Source organism: Sorghum bicolor, chromosome 5 (assembly GCF_000003195.3).
Source record: "Sorghum bicolor cultivar BTx623 chromosome 5, Sorghum_bicolor_NCBIv3, whole genome shotgun sequence".
Classification (NCBI taxonomy): domain Eukaryota; kingdom Viridiplantae; phylum Streptophyta; class Magnoliopsida; order Poales; family Poaceae; genus Sorghum; species Sorghum bicolor.
In genome coordinates this window covers 61776287-61793366 of record NC_012874.2, presented here as the reverse complement: position 1 = coordinate 61793366, position 17080 = coordinate 61776287, and the positions used below count along the sequence as shown (strand labels likewise).

General features: G+C 44.6%; 2 protein-coding genes across 5 annotated transcripts; one reads left to right on the top strand and one right to left on the bottom strand.

The window, feature by feature from the left end:
* On the bottom strand, window positions 4628–11388 carry LOC8058587 (probable protein S-acyltransferase 23). The gene is made up of 13 exons (XM_021461504.1): window positions 10823–11388; window positions 10545–10685; window positions 9733–9845; window positions 9263–9342; window positions 8809–8972; window positions 8406–8535; window positions 8221–8320; window positions 7809–7857; window positions 7391–7468; window positions 7066–7164; window positions 6204–6282; window positions 5773–5921; window positions 4628–5404 (listed from the first exon to the last, which is right to left on the bottom strand). Exons 1-13 carry the CDS (start codon window positions 11099–11101, stop codon window positions 5210–5212), a joined length of 1656 nt encoding a protein of 551 aa, XP_021317179.1. The 5' UTR covers window positions 11102–11388; the 3' UTR covers window positions 4628–5209.
* LOC8058586 (maf-like protein DDB_G0281937) lies at window positions 13190–16691 on the top strand. Of its 4 annotated transcripts, none has more exons than XM_021460785.1 (10): window positions 13191–13369; window positions 13465–13536; window positions 13656–13730; window positions 14515–14643; window positions 15257–15340; window positions 15478–15547; window positions 15626–15717; window positions 16010–16051; window positions 16151–16231; window positions 16322–16691. In XM_021460785.1, the coding sequence occupies exons 1-10, from the start codon at window positions 13325–13327 to the stop codon at window positions 16397–16399; spliced, it is 768 nt and encodes a 255-aa protein (XP_021316460.1). In that variant the 5' UTR covers window positions 13191–13324; the 3' UTR covers window positions 16400–16691. The 4 variants fall into 4 exon arrangements, with proteins under 4 accessions (XP_002450931.1, XP_021316460.1, XP_021316459.1 ...); XM_021460784.1 differs by having other exon boundaries at window positions 15257–15383; window positions 15494–15547; XM_002450886.2 differs by lacking the exon at window positions 14515–14643 and having other exon boundaries at window positions 13190–13369.

The following is a 17080-nucleotide window of genomic DNA, read 5'->3' as shown; positions in this document are numbered from 1 at the left end:
GCCCTCGCCACGCCGAAGAGCGCCGTCAGGGGTGCCCTCGCCTCGCCGCAGAATGCCGTCAGGGGTCCGGAGGAGGGCGCCCAAACACCGACTGCAACGCAAGACAGCACCGCAGCACCGGCTTTTGGATCTCTCAGCGGCCGCCTGAGGAGGTTCGCGTCGAAGGTACTCAAGAAGACAACCTCGCCCCTGCTGCCGACAAAGGTGTTCGACTCGTCTGTAAAGATGCCACTGTGTAGCAGAAGGATCGTTGCGCAGCCGCTGTCCAAGGTGCCGGTGGCCAAGCGTGGAGAGATTCTCATCATGCAGAGACTGGGTATCGCGCCAGCACAGAATGGTGAACGCAGCCAGCACGACTTTGATGCTCTGTTCGAGGGAAGCGACAGGGAGTCTCACGTCGAGGCAATGCGGGAGCTTTTCCCTGGGAAGGCTCGCTCGCTGCGCTCCTCGGGTCGCCGCGTCACGCGTGTTTGAGCGTCGTAGCCTGGTTGTAATACAATGATTAATACGACGATACTATGCTGGAATGCGCGCGGTTTAAATGGTCGTGCGCGGCGGGACTCTGTCCGCACCCTCGTCCAGTCTGAGAGGCCGCATGTTGTTTGTATTGTGGAAACTAAATTATCGTTTGTATCCCGAATGCTTGTATCCTCTCTTCTTGGAATGAATTTTGTTGATTACGCGTTCGTGCCGGCCGCGGGAACTTGTGGTGGTATCTTGGTGGCTGGACAGCAGCCGGACATTCGTCTTGATGACGTTCACGTTGGCTGCTTCTCCATCACAGTGAAGGTGCACACAGGACCGGACACTGTGTGTCCACCATGGTGGCTCATGGTTGTCTACGGGCCCCAAGACGATGGAGAAAAGCTGCTATTCCTAGAAGAGCTGGCAGCCGTCAGAGATACGTGCGCCGGACCGTGGGCGGTCATTGGAGATTTCAACCTAATCTTGGACGAAGCAGACAAGAGCAATGGCGCAATCAACAGACGCAACCTGAATCGGTTCCGGCAGACGGTTGCGGAACTGGAGCTGGTGGACATCCATTTGCACGGAAGACGCTACACTTGGAGTAACGAACGTCGGTCGCCCACCATGGTGAGGCTGGACCGTGCGCTCGTCTCCTTGGATTGGGAGGCCATGCACCCGGATTGCCATCTGCAGGCCCTCTCTTCTGACGCCTCCGACCATTGCCCCCTACTCTTGCAGACGCAGCTGTCCTTCCAAAACATGAAGCGCTTCCACTTCGAATCTTTCTGGCCTAAAATGCCGGGGTACCAGGACGCCGTAGTCAGAGGCTGGACATGTGCGCCGAACACCACAGACCCGCTGCGCCGCCTTGACGAGCTGCTCAGGAATTTAAAGATTGAGTTGCAGCGGTGGGCGGCGTCCAGGATCGGAAATATACGGGAACAGATGCTGATGGCACGCTCCATCATCCTTCGCTTGGATCAGACCGCTGAACGCCGGGCGCTGTCAGACAGCGAGCACCAGCTGCGGAAGGACCTGAAGCTCAAGGTCCTAGGCCTCGCGTCCCTGGAACGGACTATGGCGCGCCAGAGGGCAAGAGTTCATTTCCTCGCTGACGGGGACGCCAACACAAAATACTTCCACTTGCTGGCCAGGGGCAGGAAACGCAGGAACGGGATCAGCCGCCTTAGAGATGACACCGGCGCGGTCTGCAGTTCACACGATGAAATGGAAGCGGCCATCTTCGACCACTTCCGAGGCGTGTTTGGTCAAGCCGGTCCTGCTTCTTTCACGATCGACTTCCAAGCGATTGGGATCTCGCCCTCGGACCTGTCCGCGTTGGACCTGCCCTTCTCTGAGGAGGAGATTGAGGTGGCCGTGCGTGAGATGCCTTCCGATAGGGCTCCGGGGCCTGATGGTTTTACCGGTTTGTTCTACAAATCTTCGTGGGCGCACATCAAACTGGACGTACTGGCTGCCGTCAACGCGTTCCCTTTCGGAGATAGCCGCGCATTCAAAAGGCTGAACAACGCCTTGATCATCCTGCTGCCCAAAAGGCCAGACGCCGCCACTCCGGGGGACTACCGGCCAATTTCGATGATTCACAGCTTTGGGAAGCTGGTGTCCAAGCTCCTCGCTTCACGTCTAGCGCCTTTGCTACAAAACATGATCTCGCCGAATCAGAACGCCTTCATCCGTGGAAGGACAATTCACGATAACTTCAAATTCGTCCAGCGTGCGGCCGTTTACCTCAGGAAAAAAAAGACCCCCATGGCGCTGCTGAAGCTTGATATTTCCAAAGCTTTCGACACCGTGGCTTGGCCCTTCCTGCTGAACACCTTGCAGGCGTTCGGCTTCGGCGACCGTTGGCGCCGCTGGGTAGCCACTCTACTGTCCACGGCCACTTCGCGCATAATTCTCAATGGTCGATCGGGTAACGCCATCAGCCACAGGAGAGGTGTCCGCCAAGGGGATTCGCTATCGCCGATGCTTTTCATAATCGCCATGGAGGTGTTCGCCAGGCTGGTCGCCACGGCTGCCGCGGAGAATTTGCTGAGGCCCATCGGAGTGCTGGTGATCAGGCACCACTGCAGCCTGTACGCCGACGACGTCATCATGTTCATGTACCCGGATGTGACGGAGGCGAGGGCGGTCAAGGAAATACTAAGAATTTTTGGGGAAGCGTCCGGTCTGCAGATAAACCTTGCCAAATGCTCCATCACGCCGATCCACATGACTGAGGACACCCTGCCGCAGCTGCAGGAGGTGTTGGGCTGCCGCCGAGCTGACTTCCCCATCACGTACCTTGGTTTGCCGCTGAGTACCAAAAAAATCCCAAGAGCGCGGATTCAGTCCACCATAGACGTCATCGAAAGAAGGCTTCCCAGCTGCCATGGGCCGCTCATGGCGAGGAGCGGCAGGCTCATCTGGATCAAGTCCGTCCTCTCCGCCATTCCCATTTACACCATCATCGCGGACGGCCTCCCACATTGGGCGTTAGACGAAATCAACAGCATATGCCGCAGGTTCCTATGGACCGGAAAAGAGGGCTCAGTTAGGGGGAAGTGCATGGTCGCGTGACCCACTGTTTGTCGACCAACGGACCTGGGGGTCTGGGCATCCCGGATCTGCGACTCACATCCATCGCCCTACAAGCCAGATGGCTTTGGCTGCAGAAGGTGGATCAAGACAGGGCGTGGTCCAGTCTACCCATTGCATCCTCCAACGAATTCCGAGCTTTCTTCAACGCCTCGACGTACACAGTGCTCGGTAATGGGTGCACAACAGCCTTCTGGACGGGGAAATGGATCCAGAAACAGTCAGTCAAGGACATCGCACCCGCTCTCTTGGCCTTCGTCAGTCAGAGGGATATCAAGTCTACAACGGTCGCTGTTGGACTCTCAAAGCGTGCGTGGGTTCGCCAGATTTCGGGGGGGATCACCTCCACGGCCATCTCGGATTACCTGAAGTTGTGGGATGCGGTCTCCCAATGCCAGTTGGGTGACGGGGAGGACTCTCTCGTCTGGAGATGGACGCCAGACGGCCAATACTCTGCTAAGTCAGCCTATCGTGCTCTCCTCGCGGCCTCCCTCCCGGTGCGTGGCTGCTCGAGGATTTGGAAAACTTGGGCTCCGCTCCGAGTTAAGATCTTCCTTTGGCTTGCCATCAGAGGTCGGCACTGGACCGCGGACAGGAGGCGACGCCACGGTCTGCAAGTCGTCGACATTTGCTACCTATGCGACCAAGAACCAGAGACTATCGACCACATCGTGGCTTCTTGCTCATTCTCGCGTCAGGTCTGGTGGACCATTCTCTCCGTCCTTGGAACCGACGCGTCTCTGGTCGGCGATGAGACCCTTCTTGCATGGTGGGACCGTTGGAGGGTGCGCTGGCACGGTGAACGTCAGAAAGGAGCCGACACCCTCTTCGCGTTAGTAGCCTGGGAGATTTGGAAGGAGCGTAACGCTCGGTGCTTTCGTAACACATCCTCCAACATTACCCAGCTGCTGAGCATCATCAGGGCCAACGCCGACCTTTGGATTGAAGGAGCCTGGCACCTTGGTTGTTTGATTCGTGAGTAGTCCGCTTTCTTTGCGAGGGGGGGAGGTGAGAATTGTACTGTAGGTTGCTGTTAAACCACCCTCCACCCTTGCCGTCTGTACTCAGCGCCAAAGCGCACTTGTAAACGCCCTTCTACTTAATACAATGATGCGCAAACTTTTTGCGTATTCGAGAAAAAAAAAAAACAAGTATTGTAGCGGTGCTCGCGACGATGGGGCAGCAGATCTACCCGAGCGGATCGACTGTGGCGGCGCGAGATCGAGGCCCATGCACAATCCAGATCTAGGCCGGTGCGGGCCTTTTCTTTTTATTGATTCATTTTAATCAATTTATATGAAGGTGGACAAAAGCAATCACATCCATTAATCATGCATTTATCGTGACCTTGGATGGATTGGAGACGGTTACAATATCCACCTCATAAAATAAAAGCTGCCACCATTAATCTTTATGTAGTAATGGTTAGGTTTAGTTCTACATTGATAATTGATGATAAAAAAGCACAATAGAGAGAATTCTTTGTGGGCCATTAAAAAAAAGTCCTAATTTCCTATGCCGCTGTCATCAGGTTGGGCTCTAACTGCCGTCAAACTGTATCTCACGTCAACAGCCGATGTGTCATTTGATTTTTGCAGTTTCATCATCCTTGCCGGATTGCTAAACGTCATTGGTAAACCAATGTGCAACTACAACAGAAGTCAGCTATTGGTCAATATAATACAAGACAAAATCCACAATATGGTGCATGCTTGTACTTTGCCCTGTTGCCCCCTGTATATTTCGTGAATGGAGTAAAGATTGTGATTTCAATTTACTACAGAGATCATAAAACCCGCATTCACATCTATCACTCTATCAGAACTCATCTCGACAACATAAATAATTGGCTTGTCCAAGCGAAGTCGTAGCCAGGGAAAAGATATCATACTGCACACCCACGCATGCGAACAATCTGCAGTATCAAACAATCCCATGATCCACAGCACCGTCTAAAGACCTGTATGAAAGGGTGCCGCCAGCCACTCAGAATGTGACCCAAGGAAGTCGATCTTCACAACATTGTCAATCCATTGTCTGAACAAACTGAAATATTTCCCAGCACTAAGATGAAAGCATGTGCTTTTCAGGGATCTTGGGCATATAATCTGCCACTGAACTTTTGTTTCCTCGATCAGTACCTCTATCTTCCCTGAACTGTTTGTTGAAGTGTTGGCCATGCAATCTCCTCATCATTGCTGTATCCATTGATAAGGAAATCAGTGCAGTTCCTCTGGCAACCCCGACTGTAAGGATTTCTGAAACGCCCATCAGGCCCTCGAAGATATGTGTAGCGAGATCGATTCGCTACCTCATTAGTTGTCAAGTTCCGTGCTATCTGCAATAAATGGGTGAACCATACACGTTATGAAAACATGCACTCATTGAAGCGAATATGCAGTGCGGGTATGTGGCCTAACTTCCATTTTGCGACTTGTTCTAGCAAACTGAGTTCAACGAAATTGTGTTGTTCGGTTTCACAATGATAGAAGCATATTCTCTAAACAGCCTAGCTACAAATCTTATGAGGCACAAAATAGAAACTGTATGCCCTTTTGCTATTCCCAATGTCCAAAGTAGCACAGAGCATGAGACCACAATTTGATCATACAGCATAGAGACAAATAGAATGCTGCTCTGATAACCCAGGAGTGTTTGTTGAAAATATGCAAAATTGCAATTACTAACAAACAGGCAAAAATTTACCTGTACTGCTTGTGCTCCAGTCAGAATAAGAGCTCCAGTTAACAAGAAGACATCCAGAAACATGAACAATACAGCACCAGGATGCTTTGTCACCATGAAATGCATCCATGTTTCTGAAGATGAGAGTATAATGGGCTCTGTCCAAAGTCCTGGCATCAAATGTCCTTGACTTGTTAAGTACATCTCGAAGCAAAGGAAGAGATATAGCTATTCTACACCCTAGGTGTAGAATATTATTCTACACCATCTTGTCCAACACTCAAGACCATGAAAATACTGAAACACGAATACTAAACAATACTGAATTTTGCTCAGTATAACACTTCGGTGTAGAATAGTATTCTACACCTAGGGTGTAGAATACCACTTGTATATATATATATATATATAGAGAGAGAGAGAGAGAGAGAATTGTTTAAAGACGTCCTTACTGTGAAATCCAACAGCAGCACCCAGAAAGGATGTAGCTATCCCCATCCAAAGAAACACAAAAAAATCCCACTTATTTTGCTGCAAGAAAAAAAAAATATTAGGCCTTGTTTAGTTCACCCCAAAAACCAAAAACTTTTCAAGATTCCCTGTCACGTCGAATCTTGTGGCACATGCATGGAGCATTAAATATAGACGAAAAAAAACTAATTGCACAGTTTGTCTGTAAAACACGAGATGAATCTTTTGAGCCTAGTTAGTCTATGATTGGACAATAATTGTCAATAAAAACGAAAGTACTACAGTACTCAAAACCAAAAAAAAAAAATCAGAACTAAACAAGGCCTCCTCTGTCCCAGTTTATAAGGCGCATACGGAAACAAAAATTGAAGTTTATAATCTTTGCCAATAATTTGGCTAATAAATTCTCACAGTACAAAAATGATACCATTAAATTTACAGCGACATACTTTCCTATTATCTTAATGCTATAGTCATAAACAACGCAATATAAGATATATTAATGCTCAAATTAGGAGACTGATGGAAAATCTATCAAGTCTCAAAGAGCTGCATGCAGAATACAATTGAATCATGTATGTATGGCATCACAATGAGGTTCAAGTTGACAATCTGAATACTTATCAGTCAGATTTCAAAATGAAAAAATCCAAGTGCACACACAATTATGTGAATCCTAAGCGTGAAGCAACTGTGTATTCCCATTAGCGATAAGCATTCTTTCAAAGACCAAATATTATCCAATATTAGTGCCTAGCCAGAACATGTTTCCTAAGCCAATTGGAACAGCAGAACAGGCAGTTAAGGCACAATAAGAGAAAATTTGCAAATTAATGTTTATACCTTTCCGACACAGTTTGATATCCATGGGCAGTGATGGTCAAACTGCTCCACACAATGCTTACAAGTTGGACAATGTTTGGAGCGCATAGGTCGAATTATCTGGTAGCAAGGTTACCCATTCAGTAAAAATAAACATAGTTGGGGTTTATAGCCAAAACAAGAGCAGGTAACATGACAAGGAAACATATACATATATGCTATCATCTTCTGCTTCCAACACAAATTGCCATCTCCACAAGAGATACTAAAATGATATGGAAGACAAAAGAGGGGGGGGGGGGGGATAACAGAAGTGAGAATAATGATGAAGAGTTTTTCCTAGTACCTTGCAAGTAGGGCATAGCTGAGACCAATTGCCTGTCCATGTAGAGGAATTGGTAAGATCAATTTCCATAAGTGGCTCCTGCAATAAAGCGCTAATTGTCATAGTTATCTACTGACCAAAAAAAACTGTGCAAACAACTTTCTATGGTTTGACAGCCCAAATGATGTTTAGTCAGTCTTCAACATGTTGACTACAGAACTTCTGTTGGTCACAACTCACAATGCCAAATCCGAGAAACTCCTAGCTTCCATGTACTGTAGTATGATAATATGGTATCAACTACAAACTGAAGGAACATGTTTTATCTGTTCCTTGAAATGACACAGCAAGATTCTATAAATATTGATACAAGGCAGTTCCTTCAAGCACATTTGTAGAAACATTGTCTTTGAACAACAGCGGTAGAACATTTTTTTACCTTTGGATCAGATCGCTTGGAATTTGCTTTGATGTAGCCAGGATTTTTTCTGTCAAAACAGCAAAAGAACACAAACCTTAAACATGGAACAGGGACCATATGAGAACAAAATAATCTGCTGAACTTATAAAAGTAGGTGTTCAGATGTTGAGATTAAAACTTCAAAATGGAGAATTCCACACTAGCAAGAATGCATCAAATACATGGTCGTATCTCTTTCCGTGAGTCTCATACTCTCAGAACAAATTCATTTTACCCAACAGTCAGTCATCTTTCTAATGGCTATATACATCAAGGTATTATTATAGCTACTTAGTGTACAAAGACTAACAAACATAGCATGTCAGGAAATTGCAAAAGGTGCACATAAATGGTATGACCGTACAATAAACAAATATGTAACATAAGCTACCTGCTAACTCTGTAGAACATTACTTGTGATGCGAAGAAAAGTGATACGGCAGCCCAAGACCAAAGACCAGCAGTAGCAGTGATCCTAGAAAAATTAGGTGCTGCAGAGATTTTATGATCAGGTCTGATGAAAACAAAGATCCCTAATTCTAATATAAACAACAAAAACTCCCAAAAAATGCTCACCAAATACAATCGAGTTTAGGAAAAGGATGAGGCAGACGACAAGATAAGCAAACAAGAAAGGGGCGTATCCAAATTTCCTCGATTTCCCAGGGAAGAACTTGTCTTCAAAGCTTACTTTTGTAGCATTAGACTACAAGCAGAGAAATTATTCTGTTAGTGGAGTTGAAAAGGTCAGTACCTAAAACGCACACCAAACGAATATTTGGAGAACAGGGGACAAAAGAAAATGGATAGAATAGGGGAAAGAAAACGTCATTGAATACATGCCATTGCAATCATTTACAACAGCAGAAACCTAGATGCACTGGTGTATAAGCAGATTGAATGGTAGCATGCAGTGTAATTTCTCAGGAGAAAGAGGTTAATTATTAATAGGAAAATAAGAATGCCAGAGTAAACGTACAAGGATATTGGAAAGATGCCGATGACCTTTTTCTGCTGCAAGTTGCACAGGAGTTAACCCACCACTATCCTTAAGTGTGAGTTCTTCTTTTGTACCAGTATGTACAAGAACTGTGCAAACCTCCAAATTCCCTCTTATAGCAGCCCAGTGTAAAGCGGTACAACCTGCATGGCATCACAAAAAGAGCTTAAATACTATATACCAACCTAGCTGCCTAAGCGAAATAAAATAACAAGGCCACATTCCCAGCCATCCATAATTCTCAGGGAAATTAATTATTCATCCTAATTTTTTCTATAGGTTTGAGAGCATACTACACGCAATTAAAAACGTAGATATTTGAAAAGTATTCACACAATTCTTATTGTTCATAGCATAAGAAACATGTGTAAATGAAGAGATGTATGAAGTAGACAAAAAATGTAACTAAATACCACAGAAAAGAGGCAGGTACCATTTTTGTCTTGCCTTACTTGATTAGCATCCATAAATAGCAGTAATCTGATTGTGTCTGCGTTTCCTTTGTAGGCAGCCCTGTAACATTATAGAATAAGGCTACATTACGTCAAACATGGAAATGTAGATAAAAGTATCCAATGAATGGAAGTCTCAACACAAAAGTCAGGTAGATAGTAAATTAACTGACTCTTCAGGACTGGTGGTTCCAGTCCTTCAATCAGACAACTTTTTTTTGAGATTATTCAATCAGACAACTGAGTACACAGCACTATATCATATACATACACAGCAGTGCAAAGACAATTTCTGAATGAATCCTTTACCATGAGAACAATTTGAGACACAATTTGAAGAGAATATAGAAAATCATATTAAACTGCATACTACATTTTCAGGGTGAAACTGGTACCTAAACGAAGGAAAGCATGCATTCGGAAAGTAGAGTATTAATCAATAATCGTGTACCAGTGCAAAGCGCTCCTCCCATCATTGTCCAAAGCATCAAAATCTGCACCGTACTTTGAGATGATGTGATGCAAGAATGATGTTTGGCCATACTGAGATGCAACGTGGACTGCCTGACATAATAATCAAAGCAGGGAACAGTCAAACAGAAGATTCGGCTTGAACCATATAGATGATTTGCCTGTTGTTAGGAACTGAACATATAATCTTTTCCATCCACAATAAAGGAAAGCTGAAAGGCTGCTCCAAAGAAGAGCTAGCCAGCCTAAAAGCAAATTTCTGCAAATCTGTAATAACATATGTTTATTCTTTTTATCTATTCAAGTCCATTTCTTGCCTATCAGCACAAATAGCAAAATTAATCTACAATTGCTCTTGCTGCAAATGATTTATTGTGAAACAAAATGGCACTAGCAAGATGGCTGCTACTTCACGAGATAATGCTTTTAGCTGGAAGTTGGAACCGATGAGTGCTTTATTATTTTTCTATGAGTGCTTTATTATTTTTCTACTGGATTTTCTAGATATAATTATAAATGTTGAAACACACTACCCATACACCTGATTCAGCAAACCAGACGGCAATCAACACAGACCCTATAATGGTCAAACAAACATTGTAATAAACCTCTATAAAACCCACCCCACAGACTATCGCAGAGGGCGTTTTCATGGTATCCTGACCAATCAGGTACTAATAAACCCAATACAAACATGGGGCAACAAAACTGAAATTCGAGTTGTACATCAAACATGGGGCAACAAAACTGAAATTCGAGTTGTACATCCAGAAAGACAAGGGTGCCGCATACCCGGTATCCATTGACGTCGGCGGCCTCGACCCTGGCGCCATGCTCCATCAGCACATCTGCTACGGAAGTGGAGCCACGCACGGCCGCCCAGTGCAGCGCTGTCTGCCGCGCGTGGTCCGTCGCATTCACGTCGCCCCCGTGCTGCGGCAAAACCGAACAATCCCCATCATCAGCGAAGCTATAAGGCGAGCAAGAGTCGCTGGAATGGATAAACCCAAATTCGAAGCCGGCGAATAGGAAGCAGGATAGCGGCAGGGGAAGCGGAGACCGAGGCCGACCTCGATGATGTAGAGCGCGACGTGCGGGTAGTTGTTGAGCGCGGCCCACTGGAGCGCGTGGTAGCCGTTGCCGTCGGGCTCCCTGAGCGCGGCGGCGGCGGGTCCGCCCTGCTCGACGAAGCCGCGGAGCCGCTCCAGGTCCCCGTACGCCGCCGCCGAGTACACGTCCACCACGGGGTCCGCCGGCTGCCCCGCACCTTCCTCCTGCCGCCGCCGCCGCTCCTCGTCCTCGTCCCGCCTGCCGCCGCCGCCTTCGGAAACCACCTCGATCTCCGCCATGGGCGGGCCCCCGGCGGAGGAAAGGTGGGGAGCGAGGGGGTAGGGTTGGAGGCTCTTGGAGCAGGAGGATCAGCCGCGTTGGCGGCGCGGGTGGGAGAAGGGAGAGGGTGGAGGCGGTGACGGTCAAGGGGGGCGGGCTGGCTGGCTGACGACGAGGGGGAGGAAGATTTGGTTGGGAACAGCGACCGCCGACAGAGGGACGGACAGGACAGCCCCCGGACCGGACCGGAGTGGGTCGGGGCGGCGGGCGGAGGTGGGGGTGACTCGCGGAGGAAGAGGGGGATGGTCGGAGTCAGAGGAGTGACGCGCTGCCTGGCACGTGACAGGAGGGAGGTGGTCCTCGGGGTTTTTTTTTTTTGCTGGTCGGAGTTTGCAATGCATCAAACCATGAGACCCTCCGTCAAATTTTACAATTTTTTTTGTTGAAAACAATTCAAACCTTTTTTATAAAAAAAGATAAAATATGATAAAAATACTAATATTTATGGTATGCAATAAGTATACTTAGATTACTATTAGTGAACTATATTTTCATAAAAATATATTTTGATATGTAAATATGGATATTATCTATTTTTCTATAAATCTTGCTAAACTTTAAAAAAAAACTGGGTCCTAAATTTAGGGATTGAGAAAGTATGATTGTAGCTTTAAAAATGATGAGGAGTTTGCTCGCTCCAAATTTGTACGGGTAGAAGGTAGTACTCTCTTCGTTCTAAATTGTAAGTTGTTTTGGTTTTTGTAGATGTCATTTACATTTAGGTGCATAGAAAAAAAAACTATGTACCTAAAATGTTAGAACAACTTCCAATTGAAAACAGAAAGAGTACAAAATTATGGAGCATAATGTGATTATCTTGTCAAGATTTATGCATGTATTTAAATGAAGAATTTTGTTGAGGAGGCAAGTGCAAAAAATATTTTATTTTATTTTATTTAAAAAACGTTTGATCTAGTTTACGTTGTTATACACCATCAAGTATATTCCACCTGTCCCTTAACTTTGGATCTTTATGTGATCCACTATTGTATTAGCTAGATACAAACATTGTTGCCATCCAATGAAAAATAATGGGGAATGATTTATTGACTACACCCAAAAGAATCACAATGAATATATACCATACATAATTGTACTAGAAGAGACGAGGCTTGGCATTGTATTTTGTTTTTTTATTCCTAACAAAGGTGTACATGAGTTCCTATTAGTCGCTATTATCATAGAGAGGGACAATCACCTTAGCCTACTACAATAGCGATAGAGGACTATATGACATCTCACATTTGTCCTCACTTGAGATATATCTATTGTAGTGCTTTCTTTGCTTTATAATTAAAAGTAGATATAAAAAAACATAGCCATACAACTCTAGTCATACGCTCTCTTGGCTACTATAGCCAACAAAAAAAAAACCACTCTTGCAATCCTCAACTATATGCATTAATTTTATTAGCCATCCCATCTCAAATGCAACTTCACATTTTATCTAACCATTGTGTTATTATTCTATATAGGTTTAGAGGACATGTTATAGACCTCTTAATTGAGATTTACTTACATATTACATCACCTATTGTACTTTTTCCCCTTTTTAACAATTGTATTTTCCTTTTTTAGAAGACGTAAGTTATAAAGAAAGACATTTCTTTCACTTGACATTTTCCGCAACTTTGACCAATTCTTGTTACAAAACATTTTCAATATGAATGTAGCGACACATCCAGAGGTAGATCCAAAGGGGGGCTGGGTGGGCTTCAGCCCCCCGAGTCTGATTTGTCTATCTATTAAATTAGTATTAATTAGCCTTAAATCCTTATTAATCTCTAGCTTTAATCCTATACGTTCACTGTTTAGCCCCCTTTTTTTCTCCATCCTGAATCCGCCAAACCTGTGCATATTTGGTTCAACGTTAGTCAAAAGTTTATAATGTTTGGTCTTTTCTAGGTTTACTAATAATTATTTGCCTATTAGTACTGATTATAATTTCATATTAGTGTGACAGTGTGACGTAAGTAATAAACTAGTTCATCCGTGGACGTAACTGCAAATTTTCCCAGCGCACCTTCCAGCTTTTCGTCCCGAGGCCATATCCTCTCCCACACAGGTTTTGCGGCTACCGCACTCTGCTGCTCCCAGCACCGCCGCCCCCCGTCTTCTCGGAACCCCGCCGACGCGGCCCTCCCCCCGCCCGCGTCCCTCGCCTCACCGTGCGCAAGAGCACCATGGCCACGGGCTCCTCACCCCCCGCCAGGCAGCAGCCCTTCAAGGTTTCGCCTCGCCCTCACCAATTTCAATCCGACAACAAGAACCCGTTCCTGTTCCTCCGCTTGTCCTGACCGCCGGCGGCTTCGTTGCGTCGCAGCTGATCCTGGGGTCGTCGTCGGTGGCGCGCAAGCACATCCTCGAGGAGATGGGGCTTGAGTTCCAGGTCATGGTGGGTCCTGCTGCTCTGCCGCTTGGCTTGCTTTGCTCCCTGCAGCTGACGACTCTGATTCTGCCGGTGAGATGGAATGCTTATGGATCTGTCTGTTGTCTTTCTGTGTGTGGTTTCAGACTGCGGACATCGACGAGAAGAGCATCAGGAGAGAGAATCCTGATGACCTGGTAATGGTCCTCGCGGAGGCCAAGGTAGGCACAAGATTCCCTGCTTTTCCCCCCTCCATTGGTGAGACAATGCTTTGCGTTGTGCTATGTTGTAGCTTCAGAGCTTCAGTATTACAAACTCGGGAATTCTGCAGTTACATCCAGTGGCCAATGTGGTGCTTTGTGTGGTTCAACTGCAAATGCGTTGCTGGTTGCTGCAAGTTTTTGCTGTAATGTTCTACTTGTAGTAAGACAGTAGTCCCTTCGTGCGTTGTATTGGGAGTTTAAAATAAAATATTGTTTTTCCATTTTGTGTTATAATGATACTATGTGATGCTTATGCCTGTATTTTCTTCAATCTGCACGAGAAGGCACATGAAAGTTCAGTAGGTGGTACTTTTGTTGTTCGCAAGGACCTATAAAATGCTTTCTATTGGAATAGCAATAACCCTCATCAACAAGATAATATTTCTCTGAATATTTAGAAACAGTGTTCATCAATGAATGCAGGAATTTCGTACACAAATAGGTCTGATAACAAATAAAGTACTCCCTCCATGTCCCTAAAGAACGTCGTTTTGGACATCGACACGGTCTCCAAAAACAACTTTGACCACTACTTTTTCCCATCTTAATAGCACTATTTGCAGTGCATACCTATGCAACGAGGCATGCTTGCCATCTCAATATGAGCACTAATTGATGTAATAGTTATGTGCACAGATGTGCACCATTGTGATACTTAGTGAAAAAGATGAGGTGTTCATGCATTACATGATATAAGTGACTTGTTGTGCGATTAAGTGATCCTAAACATCATTGAAAAAAGGGCGTACCCAGTGCAGAGAGCTCCTGCTCTGTGCGGGGTCTGGGGAAGGGTGTCAGTGGCAAGCCTTACCCTCGCCTGTGCAATGCGAGGAGACCGCGACTCGAACCCGGGACCTTCCGGTCACAGGCGGTAAGACTCTACCGCTTGCACCAGGCCCGTCCTTCCTAAGCATCATTAATTTTTTTTTGGATTTTGTAGCTTCCTTAAAAGTTTTGTGCAAAATTATAACTAAAGTTCATGTGTGATCTGATTTATATTGATATTTTTTAACCATGTTCTTGTGGACAGTTGATAGCTCTTTAGTAAGTTGGCCAAGTTTGCAACTGCTTTAGGTGGCCATCTGAAGCATAACTGAGGAAGTTCCTTAAATTGTATGCAAATTTTCTGGGTGCAGACCATATTACACAACAGATTCAATGCATAAAATGGTCCAGCCATGTGTTGCAATTGATGGTATTTACATTATTGCTCTGGCTTGGCCCCATTTAGTTGCCTACAGTAGTCTGCCTGGATTTGTGATCAAAATGTAATAGTTAGGATTGGCTTCAACTTTGCTGGTGTTAGACGAACATATTTTGCACACATACTTGTTTTCAAAGCTACATGAAAACTAATACTTCTTTCTGTGGGAGGACAAGGAGGCTAAAGAAATGTCCAACCAAATTGGGCCGTGGTTGTTTTTCTAGCACCAACTTTTTTTTTCTCCCCCAGCATGGAGTTAACCACTTTAAGCATCTTTCAGGCTGATGCTATCATGTCCAGACTGAACCTTGCTGATTACCAGAAAGAAGGCAATCAACCAACACTCCTGATCACTTCTGACATAGTATGTCTCGATTACCTCTGCAGTCCTAATCTGGGTAGAATTTGTATGCCACGGTTGTGGATGTATCGCCTCTTCTATTTTTTTGCTAGGATGTTATCATTTGTATGATTACATACTGAATTGTAGTTGACTTTGAGGTGGTCGTCCATGAAGGGATTATTAGAGAAAAGCCAACCACCAAGGAAGAAGCACGCCAATTCCTGAAAGGTTTGTTGTCCGCTAAACGTCTGATTCACAATGTTTTAATGCATTTGTTTATTATAAGTGAATCATTATCTTCTCCAGGCTATTCCGGAGGTCATGTGTCAACTGTTGGGTCTGTAGTTGTAACTAATCTTACAACTGGGAAGAGACTTGGAAGTTTGGACAAAGCTGAGGTAATTTTCTCTTTTTAACCAAAAGGACTCGTTCATCAAGGCTACTCTTGTTATGTTGCCATTCAAAACAGATTTACTAGTGCATGAGGACAGATGGTCCAATGCAGATGCATAATCGCTGTATCGATATATTTATTTTATAGAAATGAAATTCACTGATGTAGGGGAATGAATATTTGCTAGACAAGATTCTTCAAATTTATAGGGTCAAAAGGAAGCTTTTGTCTTAAATGTAATATTTGTGGATGATAATGACCAAGTAAGTTTTGCATTATCATTCTACACTCTGCAGGTTTATTTCCACGATATACCAGAAGAGGTCATCGAGAGCTTGGTATGTGCTCATTTTATTGTACTTGAATGCTGGATTACCATCACAAGCTTCAATATTTTCATATTTTTCATGTTGTTATGTCACTGCCCTCTTTGCTAGATCGATGAGGGAGTAGTATTTAGGGTCGCAGGTGGCTTGCTACTTGAACATCCATTGACACTGCCATTTGTCGAAGCAGTGGTCAGTGTCTCATTCACCTTATCTGTGTTGTGTTGTAGGGTTTTTGTTTCCATTCATACAAATGTGAACTACCTCCTTTGACTTGTGCAGGTTGGTTCTAGTGATAGCGTCATGGGGCTGTCAAAGGAGATCGCAAACAAGCTGATTCATGACGCATTGTCTACTTAGCCTAGCAATTTTGGAGCTATTGTTTCTGATCAAATTCTTACAGCACTCACTTGGAGTTGGAGATGACATCACGCAGAAAGCATATATGGGGATACCTCATAGTGAATCAGTGATTCTTGTATTTTTAAACGTTAAACCAAGACAGGCGCACTTGGCATTGCAAATTGTGATCAGGTTGTACTTACCTTCTGTTTCACTTGAAGGATACGTTGATGCTTATTTAAGTGGGCCAACTTGTATGTTTTGTAATATACTGATATATATAATATCCATTCTATATCCCTACTAGATATCTGATTTTGAGTATTTAGATTTGAATATGAAATAGAATATTGTATGTTTGGATATTTTCCAACTTTTTAAACTTTGGTCGTGAAACAACTACCAACTTGAATTTGATGCAAAGGTGAGGGATGCGATGCCACATGTGACACCGAATTAGCTAGACATTTCACACGCACTTTATTTTATCTCAAAATTGTACTTGAGCCTTGTGTCCATTGCTTTTTTATAAGAAAATATATAAAAAAACTGGTGAAAAATATTTTTAAATGAATCTAGTTCCATAATTTTTGTATACTAAATAAAATACTTATAATCCAACAAATTTTTGGACGAAATTATATAATTACGAACCTTTCAAAACAAACTATATGGTGTAATTTTGAATGGAGAGACTAA

Coding starts and splice junctions, on each gene's coding strand:
- LOC8058587 (XM_021461504.1), bottom strand. CDS start 11,101: ATGGCGGAGATCGAGGTGGTTTCCGAAGGCGGCGGCGGCAGGCGGGAC. Junction 8,973..9,262: donor AGTAAGGCAAGACAAAAATG/GTACCTGCCTCT, acceptor GATGCCATGCAG/GTTGTACCGCTTTACACTGG. Junction 5,922..6,203: donor TGCTGCTGTTGGATTTCACA/GTAAGGACGTCT, acceptor ATTTGATGCCAG/GACTTTGGACAGAGCCCATT.
- LOC8058586 (XM_021460784.1), top strand. CDS start 13,325: ATGGCCACGGGCTCCTCACCCCCCGCCAGGCAGCAGCCCTTCAAG. Junction 13,731..14,514: donor TGGTCCTCGCGGAGGCCAAG/GTAGGCACAAGA, acceptor CATTGAAAAAAG/GGCGTACCCAGTGCAGAGAG. Junction 16,232..16,321: donor TGCCATTTGTCGAAGCAGTG/GTCAGTGTCTCA, acceptor TGACTTGTGCAG/GTTGGTTCTAGTGATAGCGT.